Below are 22,725 nucleotides of genomic sequence, written 5' to 3'. Positions count from 1 at the left end.
CTGACATGGCAAGGGCGAACAGGATCACTGAAATGGTGCAGCCTGTGATGATTCCATTCCCAGGCCTGTGCCATTCCAATATTGTGGACGCAAAGGTGACTCTCAAACTGAAACTGTTGTAGTAATTCAGTATGAGATCCCTGATCTTGTCTGGGATGTAGGGTATGAAGCCTTTGGCATTTGTGAGGTCTAGCCACAGTACAACAAGGTATCTTCTGTTCTCCCGGGCTTCCCTGATTATCTGCTTGACCACACCTGTGTGCTCCAGTCATCCTGGCACCTCCAGGATCCCTTCTTTCTGGACTGATGTAGGAGTTCTTCAGGATGTCGTCTGTCAGAAGGCTGGCCCCAATGCTGAATAATATATTTCCTTTAACACTGAGCAGCGAGATGGTTCTGAAATGGTTGATGTTCTTCGAGTTCTCCTCCTTCAGAATCCATACTCCTTCTGCACATCTCCACTGTTGAGAGACTTAGCCCCTCCTCCAGGTCACCTTCAGGATGCTCTTGCCCTCTTGACAACCTCATGTACATCCTTCCAGCAGGGCTCCTTCTTGTTTAACTCTGTGGTTGGTACTGGTAGATTTATCAAAGCCTTGCATTGCTCCAGATCTTTCTCTCTGATTGCGTTGCTGTACGTGCTGCAGAGATGGTTGTTGATCTCATCTTTGGAGCAGGTAAGGTGACCACTGTGCGTCTGACCTAGCAGCTGTTCGGTGAATCCAAAGAGATTTGCTAAAAGGCAGCCCGCTTCCTTGCCCTCTTTTTCCTGTGCCTTCTATGCCACTCAGCTCTCTGAAAGGCCCTGAGGATGTTCCGTAGTTCTGACAAGGCTGGTCTTTCTTCTTCACTCGCCTCCTTGAACTGTTCTTAACTCCTGCCTTATCTGGTGCATCTTTGCCGCTCTATGCCCAGTTGGTTAACCAAGCTGTCTATGACCTGAAGGAGTATTCTCCTTTTGACAGCTCTCAGCTCTCACTAATTAACGTTGGCCTACGGTTCACTATACATCCCTTTATTCCTGTACATATCTACGTCAATTAACTCGTACCCCTGCACATCGACTCGGTACTGGTAAAAAAAAGTTAGCATTACTCATTACTTTTATTATTCACATGTGAAACTGCAATTCACATGTGAGTTGAACACATTTTATGTGAAAAGGTGGTGTTAACATGTGATCTTAAAATGTAATACATGTGAACATATGGTTTCACGTGAAAATTTCAGCTCAACATGTGAAAACAGCTATTTCATATGTGAAAATGCAAGTATGACATTTTTTTGTAAGGTCGATTCTTAGACGAGCTTCACAACAGCTCACTGATACAGATGATTCTGCAAGGTTACCATGAGTTGTGTTTGATCTCTAGGAAGCAGCTCCTTGAAATCAATAAGAATGTCGCCATTATGGAACCAGTTGTGAACTTTGGTTCAAATCAATATTTGTGGTGGATAAACAGAACTTGATTGAGCAAATTCAGACTTCTTCTCTTCAATGTTCATGAGTACAATTACATGTATAATATGTTCCTGGTACATTTGATTTATCAGTCAAACTGGGGAAATATCATTCAGCATGCCAACTGAAGGGTTTTCATATAGAATATAGTAATCTGTTCATCCAACATAGCTAAAACTTAATACCACAAACGTTATCTCCATTTGAGAATCTTGAGTTTCATTGATTGGAGAGCCCGGCTCTATAGTAAGTGGGGCTCCTATGGTCACAGCCAGAGGAATAGATCCTTTGTCTGGATATGACAAAAAATGTGACATGTCACTCCCTATGCAAATGAGGTGTAAGATTTCAAACCCTGCATCTCAGCTCCTTGCGGAGAGCGCCAACTGAGTTGGGAGACTCAGCTGTTTTGCTGAGTTTAAAGCAATTGACGTTGCACTGTTCACAGAACGTTCTGTACACAAAAATTGAGGTCATTCGGAACCAGTCCAGAACTGCTACTAGTCCCCTAAATAAGGGACTTTACATCAGAGGTTAACAATGTACCCTACTAACAACCAACTTCTGCACCTCTGCAGTGTGGGAGTAGTGGGACTGATAGAAGTTTTGGATTATAGCCAATGACAGTTCAGGGAATTTTGATTGACGTTTTGCTGGGCAAACACATTTTTGGTTTCTCATACATTTAAAATGTTTTGATTATTGCTTGAATAGTCGCAAATATTATATTTCTTTGTGATCTTTAAAAAAAACTATTTTGGATGTAGCAGTTGTTAGCTAGAATGTGAAAATCCAATCATAATCCCTAAGTAATGTGAAATTGGGCAGCAGTTGAGCATTGGGCCAGTAACCGAAAGGTTGCTGGTTTCTAATCCCCAAGTCGGCTAAGTGACAAATCTGTCAATGTGCCCTTGAGTAAGGTACTTAACCCTAATTGCTCCAGGGTTGCAGTCAATAATTGCTGATCCCTGGCTGTGACCCCACTCTCCGAGGTTGTCTCAGGGGGAGAGGGATATGCAAAAAACAAATGTCCAATTCACAAATGTGTATAATACACACTTGTACATGTGTGAAATAGGACAAATGTAAGCACCCACCTAATTATTATTATTATTATAAATCTACTCATAAGCAACATGTAAATGGAGGCTTTCTTAGCTGGCCGTCTATGAGAACTTCAAATATGGCGCGCATCACCCCCCTGCAGAAATGTTTGCAAACACAGAAAAGGGTATTTTGATTGATATGAAAAATCTTCCTTGATAACAAAGATTTGTTTAAATACTACCAATGCCACAACATAATTAACCTTATTGCACAAATGAAGCCTAATGTTGTGTTCATAGATACAGTATTTCTAACCCCCCTTCCTCTTTTGTATTCTCCCTTTAGCAGTGTGCCTCAACACCCCTCCCCCTCCACTGCCACCCCTCCCCATTCCCCTCCTCTCTCCTCTCCTCTCCCGCTGCCTTGCACCTCTCTCAGTATGTGCTGTCAATAATTGATGGTTCTACAGACTCAAAGGGTAACAGGTCCAATCTCTCATGTATTTATTTATTTACCATTCCTACACACACCCAGTCAGTGAGACCACTATCTGTGTTTCTTAGAGCATGGCGATCGATACCCAGCGACTCCTCTGTCTCTATGTCCATACATGTACTGTATGTCAGGGCAGGGTCATGGGGGTTTGTTATCCATCAGTGCGTGTCCCTGCGGCCAAGATGGGGTTAATATTGCTAGTCTGGCTGACAGCAGGATAGAGGGAAGGAAGTAGAGAGATTAAATGAGTGAGAGGCAGGGGGCAGAGGAGAGAGAGAGAGAGAGAGAGAGAGAGAGAGAGAGACGAGTGATTTAGTACATCCCTGATTGACTATAGCTAGCACACTGGCACTCACAAGCACTAACACCCACACAGAACGATGGAGAGAGACAGCAGAAATGAGAAGTTCTTCTCCAGAAAGAGAAGTTTCACTTTTGGGGCATATGGAGGGTGAGTAGCAGTCAAAGTATTGACAACGAATTAAAATGCTTTGGTTCTAGTGTCAGAATCTGAATAAAATCTTGAAATAGTTCATAGAAGTAGTCCTTAATGTCATGTGTCAAATTGTCGAAAGAGTTACCACTTTCCCTATTCACAGTGTGGACAAGTTCATATGTGAAAATGAGACTAGGTGAGAAAAACTTAAAAATACCTTTATTTACCTTTATCCACATTAGATGTAGTTTATTTCTCGCTGGTCATTTTACACTGGATTTAAAGCTTGATACACTTGCAGTTGATGAATATGAAAAGTGATGGGTTGCATTGCTTTGCTCTGTCATTCCACCTGTTGCAGCAGACCAGAACCTTTAGAACACAGCATTCTGGATATTTTGGACTCCCCTACCAGCGAGACCAAACCGTTCCTTTCTGCTGGCAGCAACAGGAAGGTAAAAGGACTTAATTGTGATAATGTGTCTTTCATCATATCCTTTTTGCATTTGTTGATCACATCGTCACTAATTTAGTCTCCCTGCATTTCCCTTCATCTGTGTTTGTCTAATGTTGTTTCTCTTTCTCTTCCTGTTTCTCCCTGAACCTCCTTTCTGTCTCTGTCTGTCTGTCTGTCTGTCTGTCTGTCTGTCTGTCTGTCTGTCTGTCTGTCTGTCTGTCTGTCTGTCTGTCTGTCTGTCTCTTTCTGTCTGACTTTGTCTGTCTCTTTCTGTCTGACTTTGTCTGTCTCTTTCTGTCTGACTTTGTCTGTCTCTTTCTGTCTGACTTTGTCTGTCTGTGTTTTCCATGTAAGGTGACAGAGCTGTTTGAGATCATTGAGAAGTTGCAGGTGAGTGTACAGCACCATTCCCTCTCTGTTTTGTGTAGTCTCTATGTGTACATCAGTTCTCTTTCCAGTTAGTCAATCAGTCAGTCACTGTTACCTTCACTCTCCTTCATCAGAGCAGCAGGCTAGATGAACAGCGCTGTGAATTTCCTCTGCCTTTGAGGGTGAGTCTTTCTCCTAAAATATAATGGCAAGATCTGTGTGCACACGTGTGTGTGTTGACATTTTACCTTTCAATATGATCAACGATACAGACATTTTTGTTCCCTAAAACACTGACGTCAGAATAGTTGTAACACTCATACCAGCATACATAAAACTCATTATTAGGTATGCTGATGCAACCATCATCCTACAGATACTGCTAGATCTACATTTAATTTGATACACCAGACTTTTTAATTCTCACCTCACCCTTTTGAAAGTCTCAGCTTTTGAAGATAGGTCATGACCTTCCTCTGATCCTGCCTCCAAAGCTGGGTGGTTACTGGATAGACCCCCCGCTACAAAAGTTTGCTGAGACCAGTCCGACATCCTCTCATTATGGACTAGACCCAGAGACCTATGACATCATGGAGAGAGACAGCGAGGCCACATACTACCAGGAGTTCTTCCGCTCACGAGTTAGTAGAGTACCGCCCATAGGACTACTCTTATTCTGTTCCATTTGATGGTAGAGATGGACTATGATCCAAGATGATGAAATACATACATAGTAGCTGTGTGACTTTCTCTCCTATGTCAGTATCATCACTCGTTCACAGCAGTGGACCCCTCCCTGGGACCCCTCCTTCTCTCTGTCTGTTTGGAGGAAGAAGAGAAGAGGCTGAGAGTAATCCTGAGGTTATATCTGAAAGAATGGAAATTATTCAATTAATGTAATGAAACACCCTGGTGAATTCCATGAGCAACAGTATTTACGTCTGTCTTTCCTTTCCAGGATGAGGGAATGCTCTATGCATGGGGTTTTCTCTGTGTCTCTGTTCCCAAACATCCCGTCTGCTGTGGAGCTGGCCAAGGTACCATTACTAGTCTCTCCAACAGACGTGTGCATTTTAGATGAACCTTTACTGTGCTTTTACTGAAAACATTTACCATCATTGAAAAAAACTAAACTGACCATGTCCTTTTCAGATGCTATGCGACAGTGTGACTGTGTCCAGATTTGATGTGGTCAGTTACCTCAAGGTACTTCTTTTTCACTGTACACATTCCCAAATGCTTTAGGCCTTCATGTTACACAGAATGTACTCTTCAAATGACCTCTAAACCCTGAGACCATTTTGACAAAAATGTGTGCTCTCTCCTTCCCCTTTATCTCTCTATCTCTCTCTCCCTCTCTTTGCTTCTTTCTTTCTCTCTTCCCCGCTCTGCCTTTCAGGCACCAGATCTCATAACAGCATTTGATGAACACAGAGTGTCTCTGAATTTCAAGTTTGGTGTCTTGTATCAGAGAGAGGGACAGGTAAATAACTGGAATGCAGGCAGAAGCTTGGAAGCATTAAATAGTAGCACTTGTCTACTGTACATTACCTCTCATATTTTCTCTCTATCTTTTACAGTTGACAGAGGAGGACATACTCTGTAACAATGAGGAAAGTGAAGAGTTTCAAGAATTCCTCTCTATTTTGGGAGATACAGTCACACTTCAAGGGTTCACTGGGTAATGTACAGTAACCGACATTTTAACATGGCCTTATGGAGAAATTACAGAAATATGACATTGTAACAGGAAGAGATGAATAAGAAGATACCAGCAGCTTTCTGTCACTCCCTCTCCCCGACTGCCTCTTCCCTCTTTCTCTCCCACATTCTCTCTCTCCCTCCCTCTCTTCCAGGTTCCGAGGAGGTTTGGACGTGTGTCACGGCCAGACAGGAAGTGATGCGGTCTTCACTTCCTTCCACAGCAGAGAGATCATGTTCCATGTGTCCACCAAACTGCCCTTCACAGAGGGCGATACACAACAGGTTAGCTCGAATAACGACACCTAATCATCCTCACCCACAGTCAATCACTTCAACCCAGCTCCAGTGGCTCCCTCTTACCCTCTGCTCATTACTCCTTACAGCTACAGAGGAAGAGACACATAGGCAACGACATCGTTGCTATTGTTTACCAGGAGGGCCACACCCCTTTTCTGTCTGATGTCATCGGCTCACACTTCCTGCACTGTTTCCTAGTGGTCAGGAGGGTGAGGAAGAGAGTGGGGGAGGAGGGGGAGGAGGCAGGAGGAGGAGGGGTGTTCCAGGTAAGAAGATAAAACAAAAGGAGAGACACATTGATCTCTTATCACTGTAGGTATTTTTATTGGAATGGAAAGCCTTTTTCAAACCTGGAAGTGGTCTGTTTGCAGGTGTCAGTCACAGCGAGAGAGGATGTACCTCCCTTTGGTCCCTCCCTCCCTGATCCTCCTATATTCACAGAGGTGAGCAGAATTCACATCTGAACTTGGTGACAAGGTAAAAGACCATGATGCATTCTTAGTGTGTCTCTGTTGGCCTATCTTCCAGAGCTCCCTGTTGAGAGAGTTCCTTCTGACCAAGCTTATCAATGCAGAGATCTCCTGTTATAAGGCTGAGAGGTTCAGTAGACTGGAGGTAACCACAGAAGAACAACTCTAACACCATTATAAATGTATACAATAATTCTTGAGGCATTACACGCACATATCCAAAGACTTTCTAGATGCAAATCTGGTATATTTTTATGTGGAACAGAAACAAAAGAAACTAGTCTTTCCTCTTCTCTAATAGCCTCTAGTGACTCCCCATCCCGGGTGCGGGAGCGTAATCATCGACTGACACTAATTAGCATAACGCAACGGACATAAATATTCCTAGAAAATATTCCTATTCATGAAAATCACAAGTGAAATATATTGAGACACAGCTTAGCCTTTTGTTAATCGCCCTGTCATCTCAGATTTTCAAAGTATGCTTTACAGCCAAAGCTAGACAAGCATTTGTGTAAGTTTATCGATAGCCTAGCATAGCATTTTGTCCAGCTAGCAGCAGGTAACTTGGTCACGGAAATCAGAAAAGCAATCAAATTAAATAGTTTACCTTTGATGAGCTTCAGATGTTTTCACTCACGAGACTCCCAGTTAGATGTAGCCAATGTTCCTTTTTTCCAAAAATATTATTTTTCTAGGCGAAATAGCTCCGTTTGTTCTTCACGTTTGGCTGAGAAATCGCCCGGAAATTGCAGTCACGAAAACCCAAACAATATTCCAAATTAGCTCCATAATATCGACAGAAACATGGCAAACGTTGTTTATAATCAATCCTCAAGGTGTTTTTCAAATATCTATTCGATAATATATCCACCGGGACAATTGTTTTTTCAGTAGGACCGATTGGAATAATGGCTACCTCTGTATTTTACACGAGAATCACTCTGGGAGCCATCAGGTGACCAGTTGCGCAATGTAGCCGCTTACGTGTATTCTTCAACATAAATGCGTAAAACTACTTCACAATGCTGTAGACACCTTGGGGAATACGGAGAAAAAGTAATCTGGTTGATAGCCCATTCACTGCTCAATAGGGACGCATTGGAACGCAGAGCTTTCCAAAGATGAGTCACTTCCGGATTGGATTTTTCTCAGGCTTTCGCCTGCAATATCAGTTCTGTTATACTCACAGACAATATTTTTACAGTTTTGGAAACTTTAGAGTGTTTTCTATCCTAAGCTGTCAATTTTATGCATATTCTAGCATCTTGTCCTGACAAAATATCTTGTTAACTATGGGAACGTTGTTTTTCCAAAAATGAAAATACTGCCCCCTAGTCACAAAAGGTTATAATTCCTCTCTTCTGCTCCCCATCTCTTACTTAACTCCTATATGATGCCTCCTCCTCTCCTCTGTCTCCCTCTCTCCTCTCATCCTATCTTTTCAAGCTGCGCACTCGTTCATCCCTCCTGGAGGGTCTGCAGGCGGAACTGTCCACCCGCTCCCAGTGCATGATGGGAGATTCGCCTGTGTCCACCCTCTCGACTTCTGAGGGGATGAGGGGTGTAACTGAGGGTAGTGGCGGGTTCATCGAAAACTTTAAGGTGAAGTCATAAATCCTTGACTTTTCACTCCAGTATGGGGAAATAGTGGGTTTTGGACTTGGCATCCATATTTCCTGTCTTTGTTGCAGAGAGCCATTAGGGTGCGCAGTAATTCTTTTGACACTCTTGGGGGACCTAGAAAGATGGGCGGGGTGCCGCTCCCACAGAAGCCCAAGGTAACCCATACTGAAGATGGAAGCGCTTTCTCTTTTTTCACTGAATATCTTATTGATATATTTGTGGGAAATACTGACCACCCCTGTTGGTTTTTGTCTCCCTCTCCAGGCTGCTACAGAGAGAGATGGAGCGAGGTAAGACACTACAGAGAACGGACAAATCAGACAGATGGACGGACAGACGGATGGACGGACGGACGGACTGACAGACAGACAGACAGACAGACAGACAGACAGACAGACAGATGTTGTTTTTTTGTCTTTCAGTGAGTTGGCCTACAAGCCCCCTGAACCCAGCTTTCCGCCCACAGACAACCTGGGCTCCACAGAGGTCAAAGACCACTCCAGTCCCCAGGAGAATATGTAGACAGACAAAATTATGTGTATATTTGAGTAATAACCGAGTGGATACTTTGTATGTACAGTGCATTCAGAAAGTATTCAGACCCCTTGACTTTTTCCACGTTTTTTTACTTTACAGCCTTATTCTAAAATGGATGAAAAAAAAAATGCCTCATCAATCTACACACAATACCCCATAGTGACAAAGCAAAAACAAGCAAACATTTTTGCAATTTTATAACAAATAAAACACTGAAATATCAGACCCTTCAATCAAATCATATCAGATCGTATTAGTCACATGCACCGAACAGGTGTAGTAGACCTTACAGTGAAATACTTACTTAGGAGCCACTAACCAACAAATGCAGTTTAAAAAAATATGGATAAGAATAAGAAATAAAAGAGCGGCAGTAAAATAACAATAGCGAGACTATATACAGGGGTACAGGGTCAATGTGCGGGGCACCGGTTAGTTGAGGTAATGTACATGAACATGAAGGTAGAGTTATTAAATTGACTATGCATAGATGATAACAACAGAGAGTATCAGTGGTGTAAAAGAGGGGGGGAAATGCAAATAGTCTGGGTAGCCATTTCATTAGGTGTTCAGGAGTCTTATGGCTTGGGGATAGAAGCTGTTTAGAAGCCTCTTGGACCTAGACTTGGTGCTCCGGTACCGCTTGCCATGCTGTAGCAGAGAGAACAGTCTATGACTAGGGTGGATGGAGTCTTTGACAATTTTTAGGGTCTTCCTCTGACACTGCCTGGTATAGAGGTCCTGAATGGCAGGAAGCTTGGCCCCAGTGATATACTGGGCCGTTAGCACTACCCTCTGTAGTGCCTTGCAGTCGGAGCCCGAGCAGTTGCCACATCAGGCTGTGGTGCAACCAGTCAGGATGCTCTCGATTGATCAGCTGTAGAACCTTTTGAGGATCTGAGGACCCATGCCAAACCTTTTCCCTCCTGACGGGGAATAGTTTTTGTTGTTCCCTCTTCACGACTGTCTTGGTGTGTTTGGACCATGTTAGTTTGTTGTTGATGTGGACACCAAGGAACTTGAAGCTCTCAACCTGTTCCACTGCAGCCCTGTCGATGAGAATGGGGACGTGCTCGGTCCTCTTTTTCCTGTAGTCGACAATCATCTCCTTTGTCTTGATCACGTTGAGGGAGAGGGTGTTGTCCTGGCACCACACGACCAAGGCTCTGACCTCCTCCCTATATGATGTCTGTTTGTTGTAGGTGATCAGGCCTACCACTGTTGTGTCATCGACAAACTTAATGATGGTGTTGGAGTCGTGATTGGCCGTGCAGTCATGAGTGAACAGGGAGTACAGGAGTGGACTGACCACGCACCCCCGAGGGGCCCCTGTGTTGAGGATCAGCGTGGCGGATGTGTTGTTTTGTTACCTACACTTACCACCTGGGGCTGCCCGTCAGGAAGTCCAGGATCCAGTTGCAGAGGGAGGTGTTTAGTCCCAGGGTCCTTAGCTTATTGATGAGCTTTCAGGGCACCATGGTGTTGAACGCTGAGCTGTAGTCAATGAATAGCATTCTCACATAGGTGTTCCTTTTGTCCAGGTGGGAAAGGGCAGTGTGGAGTGCAATAGAGATTGCATCATCTGTGGATCTGTTGGTGCGGTATGCGGGTCTAGGGTTTCTGGGATAATGGTGTTGATGTGAGCCATGACCAGCCTTTCAAAGCACTTCATTGCTACAGACGTGAGTGCTCAGGGTCGGTAGTCATTTAGGCAGGTTATCATAGTGTTCTTGGGCACAGGCACTATGGTCTGCTTAAAATATGTTGGTATTACAGACTCGGCCAGGAAGAGGTTGAAAATGTCAGTGGAGACACTTTTATTTTATTTTATTTTATTTATTTTATTTATTTTATTTATTTTATTGTATTTATTTATTTTTTCTAAGGGGTGGATCAGCTTAATATTGCAGAAAGATTGTTGCTTCCATCAATGTAATTGTCTGCATCATTTCCAATCCCCCATATATTTTTTCGGGTAAATATATATATCCATATACATATACACATACAGTGGGGAGAACAAGCCGATTTTGCAGGTTTTCCTACTTACAAAGCATGTAGAGGTCTGTCATTTTTATCATAGGTACACTTCAACTGTGAGAGACGGAATCTAAAACAAAAATCCAGAAAATCACATTGTATGATTTTTAAGTAATTAATTTGCCTTTTATTGCATGACATAAGTATTTGATACATCAGAAAAGCAGAACGTAATATTTGGTACAGAAACCTTTGTTTGCAATTACAGAGATCATACGTTTCCTGTAGTTCTTGACCAGTCACTGCACAGCTATTTTCGGGTCTCTCCAGAGATGTTCGATCGGGTTCAAGTCCGGGCTTTGGCTGGGCAACGCAAGGACATTCAGAGACTTGTCCCGAAGCCACTCCCACATTGTCTTGGCTGTGTGCTTAGGGTATTTGTCCTGTTGGAAGGTGTACTTTCACCCCAGTCCTGAGTGCTCTGGAGCAGGTTTTCATCAAGGATCTCTCTGTACTTTGCTCTGTTCATCTTTGCCTCGATCCTGACTAGTCTCCTAGTCCCTGCCACCAAAAACCATCCCCACAGCATGATGCTGGCACCACCATGCTTCACCGTAGGGAGTGTGCCAGGTTTCCTCCAGATGTGACGCTTGGCATTCAGGCCAAATGGTTCAATATTGGTTTCATCAGACCAGAGAATCTTGTTTTGTCATGGTCTGAGAATCCTTTATGTGCCTTTTGGCAAACTCCAAGCGGGCTGTCATGTGGTTTTTATTGAGGAGTTGCTTCCGTCTGGCCACTCTACCACAAAGGCCTGATTGGTGGAGTGCTGCAGAGACGGTTGTCCTTCTGGAAGGTTCTCCCATCTCCACAGAGGCTCTGGAGGTCTGTCAGTGACCATCGGTTTCTTGGTCATCTCCATGACCAAAGCCCTTCTCCACTGATTGCTCAGTTTGGCCAGGCAGCCAGCTCTAGGAAGAGTCTTAGTGGTTCCAAACTTCTTCCATTTAAGAATTATGGAGGTCACTGTGTTCTTGGGGGACCTTCAATGCTGCAGAAATGTTTTGGTACCCTTCCCCAGATCTGTGCCTCGACACAATCCTGTCTCGGAGCTATACGGACAATTCCTTTGACCTCGCGGCTTGGTTTTTGCTCTAACATGCACTTTCAACTGTGGGACCTTATATTTGTCTTGCCTTTCCAAATCATGCCCAATCAATTGAATTTACCACAGGTGGACTCCAATCAAGTTGTAAAAAACATTAAGGAAGATCAATGGAAACAGGATACATTTGAGCTCAATTCTCATAGCGAAGGGTCTGAATATGCAAATAAGGTATTTCTAAAAACCTGTTTTCACTTTATCATCATGGGGTATTGTGCTTAGATTGAGGAGGGGAAAAAATATTTCATCCATTTTAGAATAGGGCTGTAATGTAATAAAATGTTGAAAAAGTCAAGGGGTTTGAATACTTTCCGAATACAAAATATAAAATAAGATGTCAAAATGTATACTTTCATAACAGGTAATACAAATATATTATTTTAGAATATTTTCACTGTTAATATATGTACATCATTGTAGTAAAGGTTTGATAATGAAATCATGCAATAATTATTACTATTTTACTATTTCAGAGCATTGTAATAATTCAGGGCTGCCAACTTTTGAAGAAAGTTTGGAGTGAGATTTGCTATGTGAATTTCATTGCCCCCTGGCCAATCCATAGACGGAAGACTAGGAGTTTACTGTTTTAAAGCGAATTTCCTGAAATTCTATGTATTTTGACATGGCTTAGGCCTATTACCAAGGTGTACAATTAGGTTTATTCAGGATGCTTTGAACATTAAATTAACACTCCAAATTTGACTACTTTGCTACTTTTGGGTATGATATGTAAAGTATGCTAATATGTTTTTAAATGTTTTTTTTAGGTGGTTTGACACTTTTTTCAAACAGTAATGAAATGAGATGGGGAGACAGGCAAGTGTTATAAACAGTGGAAAGGTTGGAAGCCGGGATTGATCCCTGTTCTCAGGTGGAAAGTTATGAGACATGTGCCCGGAAGTGTTAGCACTACAACAAGGCTCTACACAGGAAATGTTAATATCAATGGTTGATGGCAGTGGGTCACCAAATCATAGATTGGAGTCTGCTTGTCCATAGACTGCTTTGAAGGTAAGGAGACAAACATTTCATATTTTGTCATTTGGGATCAATCTCTTTAAAATGTTGGTGGAAGAAAATCCTCTCCAGGAGGGTTGGCCACCCAGATCTATGTTCACCAAGTGCTGGGTGTTTGAAAATGTTCTTGTTGTAACATCGCATTTTTCAAGATGACCCAACCTTCAAGAAAAATCGAATGAAGATCAATATTCAGGTGGTTTATGACTACTAGTTGAAGATCAATATTCAGGTGGTTTATGACAACTAGTTGAAGATCAGTATTCAGGTGGTTTATGACAACTAGTTGAAGATCAATATTCAGGTGGTTTATGACAACTAGTTGAAGATCAATATTCAGGTGGTTTATGACAACTAGTTGAAGATCAATATTCAGGTGGTTTATGACAACTAGTTGAAGATCAATATTCAGGTGGTTTATGACAACTAGTTGAAGATCAGTATTCAGGTGGTTTATGACAACTAGTTGAAGATCAGTATTCAGGTGGTTTATGACAACTAGTTGAAGATCAGTATTCAGGTGGTTTATGACAACTAGTTGAAGATCAGTATTCAGGTGGTTTATGACAACTAGTTGAAGATCAATATTCAGGTGGTTTATGACTACTAGTTGAAGATCAGTATTCAGGTGGTTTATGACAACTAGTTGAAGATCAATATTCAGGTGGTTTATGACAACTAGTTGAAGATCAATATTCAGGTGGTTTATGACAACTATTTGAAGATCAATATTCAGGTGGTTTATGACAACTAGTTGAAGATCAGTATTCATGTGGTTTATGACAACTAGTTGAAGATCAGTATTCAGGTGGTTTATGACAACTAGTTGAAGATCTGTATTCAGGTGGTTTATGACAACTAGTTGAAGATCAGTATTCAGGTGGTTTATGACAACTAGTTGAAGATCCTTGCCATCATTTTACTCTACATAGACATTATGTGATGTGTTTATGAGTTGTGAGTCCACTTACCATCTCTGCCTAGCATGTGCACAATAATAAAATGTTAAAAATGATATTTGATTCCTGGAGCATATAATATCCAATGCAATGTATGACTTATTCAAAACTGTCCATGACTGGCAAAAATACATAGCCTCATATAATTAATATTCAAAGATACAAGTAGGCATATCAAATTTCAGATATGAGATTGCGCTGGCCAAACTGGAAAGAAGTGGAATACTAAAATACGTGTGGGGGGTGACAGTAGTGTTCTTGTTGACAAGCACAGTAATTACCCTATATTTTAGCCCATTGTTAAGAATCAGAATTGTTCCACTAATCAGACTAAATAAAGTAAATAGCTAATAAAATCTCCTGAAGAAAATATTACATAAATCTGCCCCTACACTCTACCCAAACTATTTTATATTTTTTTGTATCCCCTCTAGAATGAAATGTACTCTTTTGGGTTCGCAATCTGTTTGACAAAAGGATTTTCATAGTTACAAATCAGGTCATCCTACCCAACGTCCCTGCTAAAACCTACTGCAGGTCTGTCTTCTGCCCTTTCATTGTCACAGCATAAATGCCAATCACCACGTGAGGGACTAACGCAAGTGTGGATGAAATCAACTTTAGTACATAAAATCAAATCAAAATTGATTTGTCACATGCGTTGAATGCACCTTATCGTGAAATTCTTACTTACAAGCCCTTAACCAACAATGTAGTTTTAAGAAAAATAATAAGGAAATCAGTGAATTGAAATAAATGAATTAGGCCTTAATCTGTAGATTTCATTACTGGGCAGGGGCGCAGCCATGGGTGGGCTTGGGAGGGCATAGGCCCACCCACTTGGGAGCCAGGCCCAATAACTGGAGGGCCAGGCCCAGTCAATCAGAATGAGTGTTTCAGACAGAAATTCTGTCTTCTCCCCAATTTCGTGGTATCCAATTGGTAGCTCCAGTCTTGTCGCATCATTGCAACTCCTGTGAGAGGTGGTCGAGAGCCATGCATCCTCCGAAACACGACCCAACCAAGTCGCAGTGCTTCTTGACACAATGCCCACTTAACCCGGTGCCAGCCACACCAATGTGTTGGAGGAAACACCGTGCACCTGGCAACCGTGTCAGCGTGCATGCGCCCGGCCCGCCACAGGAGTCGCTAGAGCGCGATGGGACAAGTACATCCCAGCCGGCCAAACCCCCCCTAACCCGAATGATGCTGGGCCAATTGTGTGCCGCCCCATGGGTCTCCCAGTCGCGGACGGCTGCAACAGAGCCTGGACTCGAACCAGGATCTCTAGTGGCACAGCTAGCAACTGAGATAAGTGGATGGATTATCTTGACAAAGGATAAAATGCTCACTAACACAGATGTAAACAAATGTGTGCACAACAGTTTAGAGAAATAAGCTCTTTTTTTTGTATGAAACATTTCTGAGATCTTTTATTTCAGCTCATGAAACACAGGACCAGCACTTTACATGTTGCGCTTTATATTTTTAGTGGATGGCTGCAAACTAGGGCAGTGTTTTTGTATCAAAACGAGCAAAGCGGTAGAAGAATGTCTAGTGGTACAGGTACGGTAGGTCGTGACCGGTATCACACTCGAGGGCAGTAGGTGGCAGTGTATGCACATATCAGTTGGTTGCGATTCGCCAATAAAATTTGAAGAAGAATGTATAAAGTAAACAAACACGGTTTTGACTAGACGGAGTACAGTTTATGTCACAATTGACTATACTTTACTTTTCGCAGCAGGTTATGATAATTAACGTAGCAGGTTATGATAATTAGGTTAAGGTTATGAAAAGGATTAGCTAGTAAAACTAATTTATTTAACGTAATTTAACACAATGTATCCCATCTAACAATGACCCAGAAGCACTGCGCGCTAGACTGCAGCTAAATCCAAATTAGTGTCTTTATTGTTAGTTTACATGTATCCTTGAAATACACAACGAAAGAACAAAGTTAACAGCTTGTTTGACTTTTGCATGGGTAATTTGAATGATCGTTTGGTGCATATGTACACATTTCTAAACTTGAAAACATTCAGAGTTCAAAGTGCATTTGATTGTTTTCAATGGTTGAACTTTGACATTTTTTTCTTTGACAGACGGACATCTAGCTGGTGGTCAAAGGTAACCTGCACATAATTAACAATGACGTAAAATAGAACGTATTAATTTACCCCACAAAATAACGTTATAACTAAGTGTTTGTGGCTACAGAAATGTTTTTACTTGCAATAACAATGTTACACGGATGTTACAACTAGCTAAATATTTTGGCTACAGGAACGTTTTTACTTGCAGTGCGATAACAATGTTACACGGATGTTACAACTAGCTAAATATTTTGGCTACAGGAACGTTTTTACTTGCAGTGCGATAACAATGTTACACGGATATTACTGTATCCACACATTAATGATGTCCTGAATTATATTTTTTTCGGGGGGGTTTGCCTGGTGTTCTATTATTTCTTTTTTTTTCATTGTATTCACAAGAATGTCCCTGTATTGATGTGTAATATTGCTATTATTGTTGCAATAATACAAAAAAAATCCTTCAGATGGCAAGTTCTAGGAAAGTGATTGAACTGTTTTATGACGTGGTCTCTCCCTACTCATGGCTTGGCTTTGAGGTTAGTGTCTTTAGATCAGGGCCCAACCCTCTTCCTGGAGATCTACTATCCTGTTGGTTTTCAGTCCAACCCTAATTTAACACACCTGATTCTACTAATTAGCTGCTGAATCAGGTATGCTAAATTAGGGTTGGACTGAAAACCTACAGGACAGTAGATCTCTAGGAAGAGGGATGGGCACCTCGGCTTTAGATTGTACATTGTTAAATTTCAGACTTAGAGTTATATGCATTGACTGATCATTGTGCATGCATGTATCCTTAGGTCATGTGCCGTTACAGAAATGTTTGGAACATTGACCTTAACTACGTCCTGCGTTCTTGGGTGGCATCATGCAAGGATCAGGTAAGTAGCTAAGATCAACATTACACAAACCAGGCTTCACAATAGGCTATGGATGGATTGTTATGTTTACATTGCACATGTTGTCAGTCAGCTATTGTCATTATGATGAGGCATCTGCATTGTGACATAAAGTATGTACTTTTATCCTATATTCCAGGTAATAAGCCCCCAGGTCTGGTCCCAAACAAGTTCCTGTATATGACCACAGACCTGCACCGTCTAGCCCAGTACTTCCAGGTCCCCATCAGTCCCCCTGCTGACCCCTTTGAGGCCATGTTTGAAAAAGGTGCACCCCCTCTGCATGTCCTTTATGTAAATTTGCCGGTAGCCTATTTTGCCAAGCTTATGACAACGCTATTGGATATATATTCAGGGTACACATGGGTGGGAACAGCATTAATATGCCAGTACTGTTTCTTATATAGAACGTATCTTAAAGATCAATGACGGTTTCCTAATATAGATGGAACAGCATCTTTAACAGGTCTAGGCCTCAATGCAGTAGGCCAAGATTTGGTAGCTGGTCCTGTCAGGTCCCTCCCTGTAACATTCCACTGAGTACTGCTGTCTGTTGGGGACACTCAAGGGGAAAAACGTCTGTGCTGTCAACATGCCTGTTCTAATACACTGCTCTGTATAGCCTCTCTTAGCCTTTTTGTGCCTTGCTGTCATGTAAAATAAACTCCTTGCTGACCTCAGTCACCACATTTTTCTCTTGCAACCATGTATTTAGTATTTAGTCAGCCACCAATTGTGCAAGTTCTCCCACTTAAAAAGATGAGAGAGGCCTGTAATTGTCATCATAGGTACACTTCAACTATGACAGACAAAATGAGAAAACAAATCCAGAAAATCACATTGTAGGATTTTTAATGAATTTATTTGCAAATTATGGTGGAAAATAAGTATTTGGTCAATAACAAAAGTTTATCTCAATACTTTGTTATATACCCTCTGTTGGCAATGACAGAGGTCAAACGTTTTCTGTAAGTCTTCACAAGGTTTTCACACACTGTTGCTGGTATTTTGGCCCATTCCTCCATGCAGATCTCCTCTAGAGCAGTGATGTTTTGGGGCTGTTGCTGGGCAACACGGACTTTCAACTCCCTCGAAAGATTTTCTGTGGGGTTGAGATCTGGAGACTGGCTAGGCCACTCCAGGACCTTAATGCTTCTTACGAAGCCACTCCTTCGTTGCCCGTGCGGTGTGTTTGGGATCATTGTCATGCTGAAAGACCTAGCCACATTTCATCTTCAATGCCCTTGCTGATGGAAGGAGGTTTTCACTCAATCTCACAATACATGGCCCCATTCATTCTTTCCTTTACACGGATCAGTCGTCCTGGTTCCCGTTGCATAAAAACAGCCCCGAAGCATGATGTTTCCACACCCATGCTTCACAGTAGGTATGGTGTTCTTTGGATGCAACTCAGCATTCTTTGTCCTCCAAACACGACGAGTTGAGTTTATTACCAAAAAGTTATATTTTGGTTTCATCTGACCATATGACATTCTCCCAATCTTCTTCTGGATCATCCAAATGCTCTCTAGCAAACTTCAGACGGGCCTGGACATGTACTGGCTTAAGCAGGGGGACACGTCTGGCACTGCAGGATTTGAGTCCCTGGCAGCGTAGTGTGTTACTGATGGTAGGCTTTGTTACTTTGGCCCCAGCTCTCTGCAGGTCATTCACTAGGTCCCCCCATGTGGTTTTGGGATTTTTGCTCACCGTTCTTGTGATCATTTTGACCCCACGCGGTGAGATCTTGCGTGGAGCCCCAGATCGAGGGAGATTATCAGTGGTCTTGTATGTCTTCCATTTCCTAATAATTGCTCCCACAGTTGATTTCTTCAAACCAAGCTGCTTACCTATTGCAGATTCAGTCTTCCCAGCCTGGTGCAGGTCTACAATTTTGTTTCTGGTGTCCTTTGACAGCTCTTTGGTCTTGGCCATAGTGGAGTTTGGAGTGTGACTGTTTGAGGTTGTGGACAGGTGTCTTTTATACTGATAACAAGTTCAAACAGGTGCCATTAATACAGGTAACGAGTGGAGGACAGAGGAGCCTCTTAAAGAAGACGTTACAGGTCTGTGAGAGCCAGAAATCTTGCTTTTTTGTAGGTGACCAAATACTTATTTTCCACCATAATTCGCCAATAAATTCATTAAAAATCCTACAATGTGATTTTCTGGATGTTTTTTTTCTCATTTTGTCTGTCATAGTTGAAGTGTACCTATGATGAAAATTACAGGCCTTTCTCATCTTTTTAAGTGGGAGAACTTGCACAATTGGTGGCTGACTAAATACTTTTTTGCCCCACTATTTATCTGTCCCAGGCTCGCTGTCTGCCATGCGCTTTGTGGCGGCGGTACAGGAGAGGGAGGTGGGAGGAGATAAGCAGGTAGAGCAGGTGTCACGGGAGCTGTGGATGAGGATCTGGAGCCAAGACAAAGACATTACCCAGCCTGCATCACTCTCTGAGGTACCAGGAAGTACTCAGTCGCTGTAGCTTGAGTTCAAGGTTTCTCTCCATTCATCTGTCTAGTGTTGGTCACGTGCCTTTCATATAATATCTGTTAAATAAGTGCTATCTCCCAACACTAATGGAGTTGCACTAGTGGAGGGCATAATCCTCGTAGAGCATTTTGAGATTGGGTCTGGTTAGATGGTGGCGTGACGGAGTTACATTGCAGGTTGTTTGTTTAATGTGATTCATGTTTTTTTCCAGGCAGCCATGAAGGCGGGGCTCTCAGCCTGTGAGGTGGAAGAGCTGCTGAAACTGTCCACCTCTAAGGAAATCAAAGACAAGCTGAAGAGATTCACCCAGGAAGCACTGGACCATAGGGTCAGTGTCTCCCCCTCCTCTCCCTGTTCCCTCCCAACCAACCCCACCCCATACATTTAGATGGCTGTTAATGATAATAGCAGCCATCAGCATCGGTACATTCACTTATTTTGCTATCTCACCTTGTCTCTGTACTCTTTCATTCAGGCCTTTGGTTTTCCTCTGGCTGTGTGTCATGTGAATGGAAAGGCGGAGGTGTTCTTTGGCTCTGACCGGTTTGAGCTCATTGCCCACTGCATAGGTGAGCCCACACTTCCTCTGGCATCATAAGATGTCATGTTCCTGCATAAACTCCCACTTTGGCTGCACCAGAATATTCACAAATAGCATATTATAGAATTGACTTTAACCAATATGACTTATTAATTAACCATTATACCAGGGCATGTAATGCTTAAAAACAAATACAATTTGGATGAATACAATATTTAGCTACAGAAGTGCCATTTCTTACCGATCTCTATAGCGTCTGTCCAAAAACGAATCCTGTGATATTAGGTCAACACATACTGGAGGAGTTACTGGCTAGCTTAGCTAACGAACTAGCTACGTCGGTCACGGGGTGCGCATGACCAGAATGACACATCGACGAACCACCAAAGTCACACCCCAAATTGAGAAAGGGGCGGAGTTCGACCGTTTTGTGTCCAAAGTCAACCTTTAAGATAACAATTACTGTAGGCTATATACAGTGCCTTGCGAAAGTATTCGGCCCCCTTGAACTTAGCGACCTTTTGCCACATTTCAGGCTTCAAACATAAAGATATAAAACTGTATTTTTTTTGTGAAGAATCAACAACAAGTGGGACACAATCATGAAGTGGAACGACATTTATTGGATATTTCAAACTTTTTTAACAAATCAAAAACTGAAAAATTGGGCGTGCAAAATTATTCAGCCCCCTTAAGTTAATACTTTGTAGCGCCACCTTTTGCTGCGATTACAGCTGTAAGTCGCTTGGGGTATGTCTCTATCTGTTTTGCACATCGAGAGACTGAAATGTTTTCCCATTCCTCCTTGCAAAACAGCTCGAGCTCAGTGAGGTTGGATGGAGAGCATTTGTGAACAGCAGTTTTCAGTTCTTTCCACAGATTCTCGATTGGATTCAGGTCTGGACTTTGACTTGGCCATTCTAACACCTGGATATGTTTATTTTTGAACCATTCCATTGTAGATTTTGCTTTATGTTTTGGATCATTGTCTTGTTGGAAGACAAATCTCCGTCCCAGTCTCAGGTCTTTTGCAGACTCCATCAGGTTTTCTTCCAGAATGGTCCTGTATTTGGCTCCATCCATCTTCCCATCAATTTTAACCATCTTCCCTGTCCCTGCTGAAGAAAAGCAGGCCCAAACCATGATGCTACCACCACCATGTTTGACAGTGGGGATGGTGTGTTCAGCTGTGTTGCTTTTACGCCAAACTTTTGTTGCCAAAAAGTTCAATTTTGGTTTCATCTGACCAGAGCACCTTCTTCCACATGTTTGGTGTGTCTCCCAGGTGGCTTGTGGCAAACTTTAAACGACACTTTTTATGGATATCTTTAAGAAATGGCTTTCTTCTTGCCACTCTTCCATAAAGGCCAGATTTGTGCAATATACAACTGATTGTTGTCCTATGGACAGAGTCTCCCACCTCAGCTGTAGATCTCTGCAGTTCATCCAGAGTGATCATAGGCCTCTTGGCTGCATCTCTGATCAGTCTTCTCCTTGTATGAACTGAAAGTTTAGAGGGACGGCCAGGTCTTGGTAGATTTGCAGTGGTCTGATACTCCTTCCATTTCAATATTATCGCTTGCACAGTGCTCCTTGGGATGTTTAAAGCTTGGGAAATATTTTGGTATCCAATCCGGCTTTAAACTTCTTCACAACAGTATCTCGGACCTGCCTGGTGTGTTCCTTGTTCTTCATGATGCTCTCTGCGCTTTTAACGGACCTCTGAGACTATCACAGTGCAGGTGCATTTATACGGAGACTTGATTACACACAGGTGGATTGTATTTATCATTAGTCATTTAGGTCAACATTGGATCATTCAGAGATCCTCACTGAACTTCTGGAGAGAGTTTGCTGCACTGAAAGTAAAGGGGCTGAATAATTTTGCACGCCCAATTTTTCAGTTTTTGATTTGTTAAAAAAGTTTGAAATATCCAATAAATGTCGTTCCACTTCATGATTGTGTCCCACTTGTTGTTGATTCTTCACAAAAAAATACAGTTTTATATCTTTATGTTTGAAGCCTGAAATGTGGCAAAAGGTCGCAAAGTTCAAGGGGGCCGAATACTTTCGCAAGGCACTGTACTTACAGCAATTTGGCATTTTACGTCATTTAGCAGACGCTCTTATCCAGAGTGACTTACAGTAGTGAGTGCATACATTTTAATACCTTTTTGTGCTGGTCCCCGTGGGAATGGAACCCACAACCCTGTCGCCATGCTCTACCAACTGATCTACACGGGACTGCAATCAATACTGTACATCTTATTGTAATACGTCACATGTCATTGTACACGTTTTATGTCATGCACCTCACAATCTTTTGATAGATTTAGCTATCAACAGGTATGTAAACACACAAGACAGTCAATATCATTATTGCGTTCTGGTTGCTAAATATGGTAGATTCTATTGTTTTGAATTTTGGTTCCTATATCATTACTATCATCTCTTTGAGCCCATCAAGATTCACCTCAGCGCAGACCTTATCCAATCGTATCCTTCTGTCTTCTAGGAGAGAAGTGGATGGGACCCCAGCCTGCAGCTGCCAAACTGTGACTTGAAACATGAAACTGGGGCTGTCATGTATGGAATTCATTAAGATTAATAAATACTATAGATATGATTTGAAATGGTCGTTTTTCTAAATCTGCCTGAAATGTAT

General features: G+C 42.2%; 1 protein-coding gene and 1 pseudogene across 1 annotated transcript; both read left to right on the top strand.

The window, feature by feature from the left end:
• Nucleotides 1–3,359: 3,359 nt before the first annotated feature.
• LOC139379610 (rap1 GTPase-activating protein 2-like) lies at nt 3,360–9,241 on the top strand. The gene is made up of 19 exons (XM_071122409.1): nt 3,360–3,455; nt 3,604–3,636; nt 3,802–3,895; nt 4,252–4,287; nt 4,401–4,448; nt 4,716–4,907; nt 5,030–5,127; nt 5,225–5,303; nt 5,419–5,472; nt 5,666–5,749; nt 5,847–5,947; nt 6,123–6,252; nt 6,354–6,533; nt 6,639–6,710; nt 6,796–6,882; nt 8,187–8,342; nt 8,432–8,518; nt 8,628–8,653; nt 8,786–9,241. Exons 1-19 carry the CDS (start codon nt 3,385–3,387, stop codon nt 8,883–8,885), a joined length of 1,728 nt encoding a protein of 575 aa, XP_070978510.1. The 5' UTR covers nt 3,360–3,384; the 3' UTR covers nt 8,886–9,241.
• A 6,439-nt stretch (nt 9,242–15,680) lies between these two features.
• On the top strand, nt 15,681–22,686 carry LOC139422037 (glutathione S-transferase kappa 1-like; annotated as a pseudogene).
• Nucleotides 22,687–22,725: the final 39 nt, after the last annotated feature.

Source organism: Oncorhynchus clarkii, chromosome 2 (genome assembly GCF_045791955.1).
Source record: "Oncorhynchus clarkii lewisi isolate Uvic-CL-2024 chromosome 2, UVic_Ocla_1.0, whole genome shotgun sequence".
NCBI classification, from domain to species: domain Eukaryota; kingdom Metazoa; phylum Chordata; class Actinopteri; order Salmoniformes; family Salmonidae; genus Oncorhynchus; species Oncorhynchus clarkii.
This window is presented reverse-complemented; position numbering and strand designations above follow the sequence as displayed.

Bases quoted from the DNA above. Each gene is read 5' to 3' on its own strand.
- LOC139379610 (XM_071122409.1), top strand. From the start codon at position 3,385: ATGGAGAGAGACAGCAGAAATGAGAAGTTCTTCTCCAGAAAGAGAAGT. The intron at 5,473-5,665 runs GTACTTCTTTTT...TCTGCCTTTCAG, and splicing joins ATGTGGTCAGTTACCTCAAG to GCACCAGATCTCATAACAGC. The intron at 5,750-5,846 runs GTAAATAACTGG...TATCTTTTACAG, and splicing joins TGTATCAGAGAGAGGGACAG to TTGACAGAGGAGGACATACT.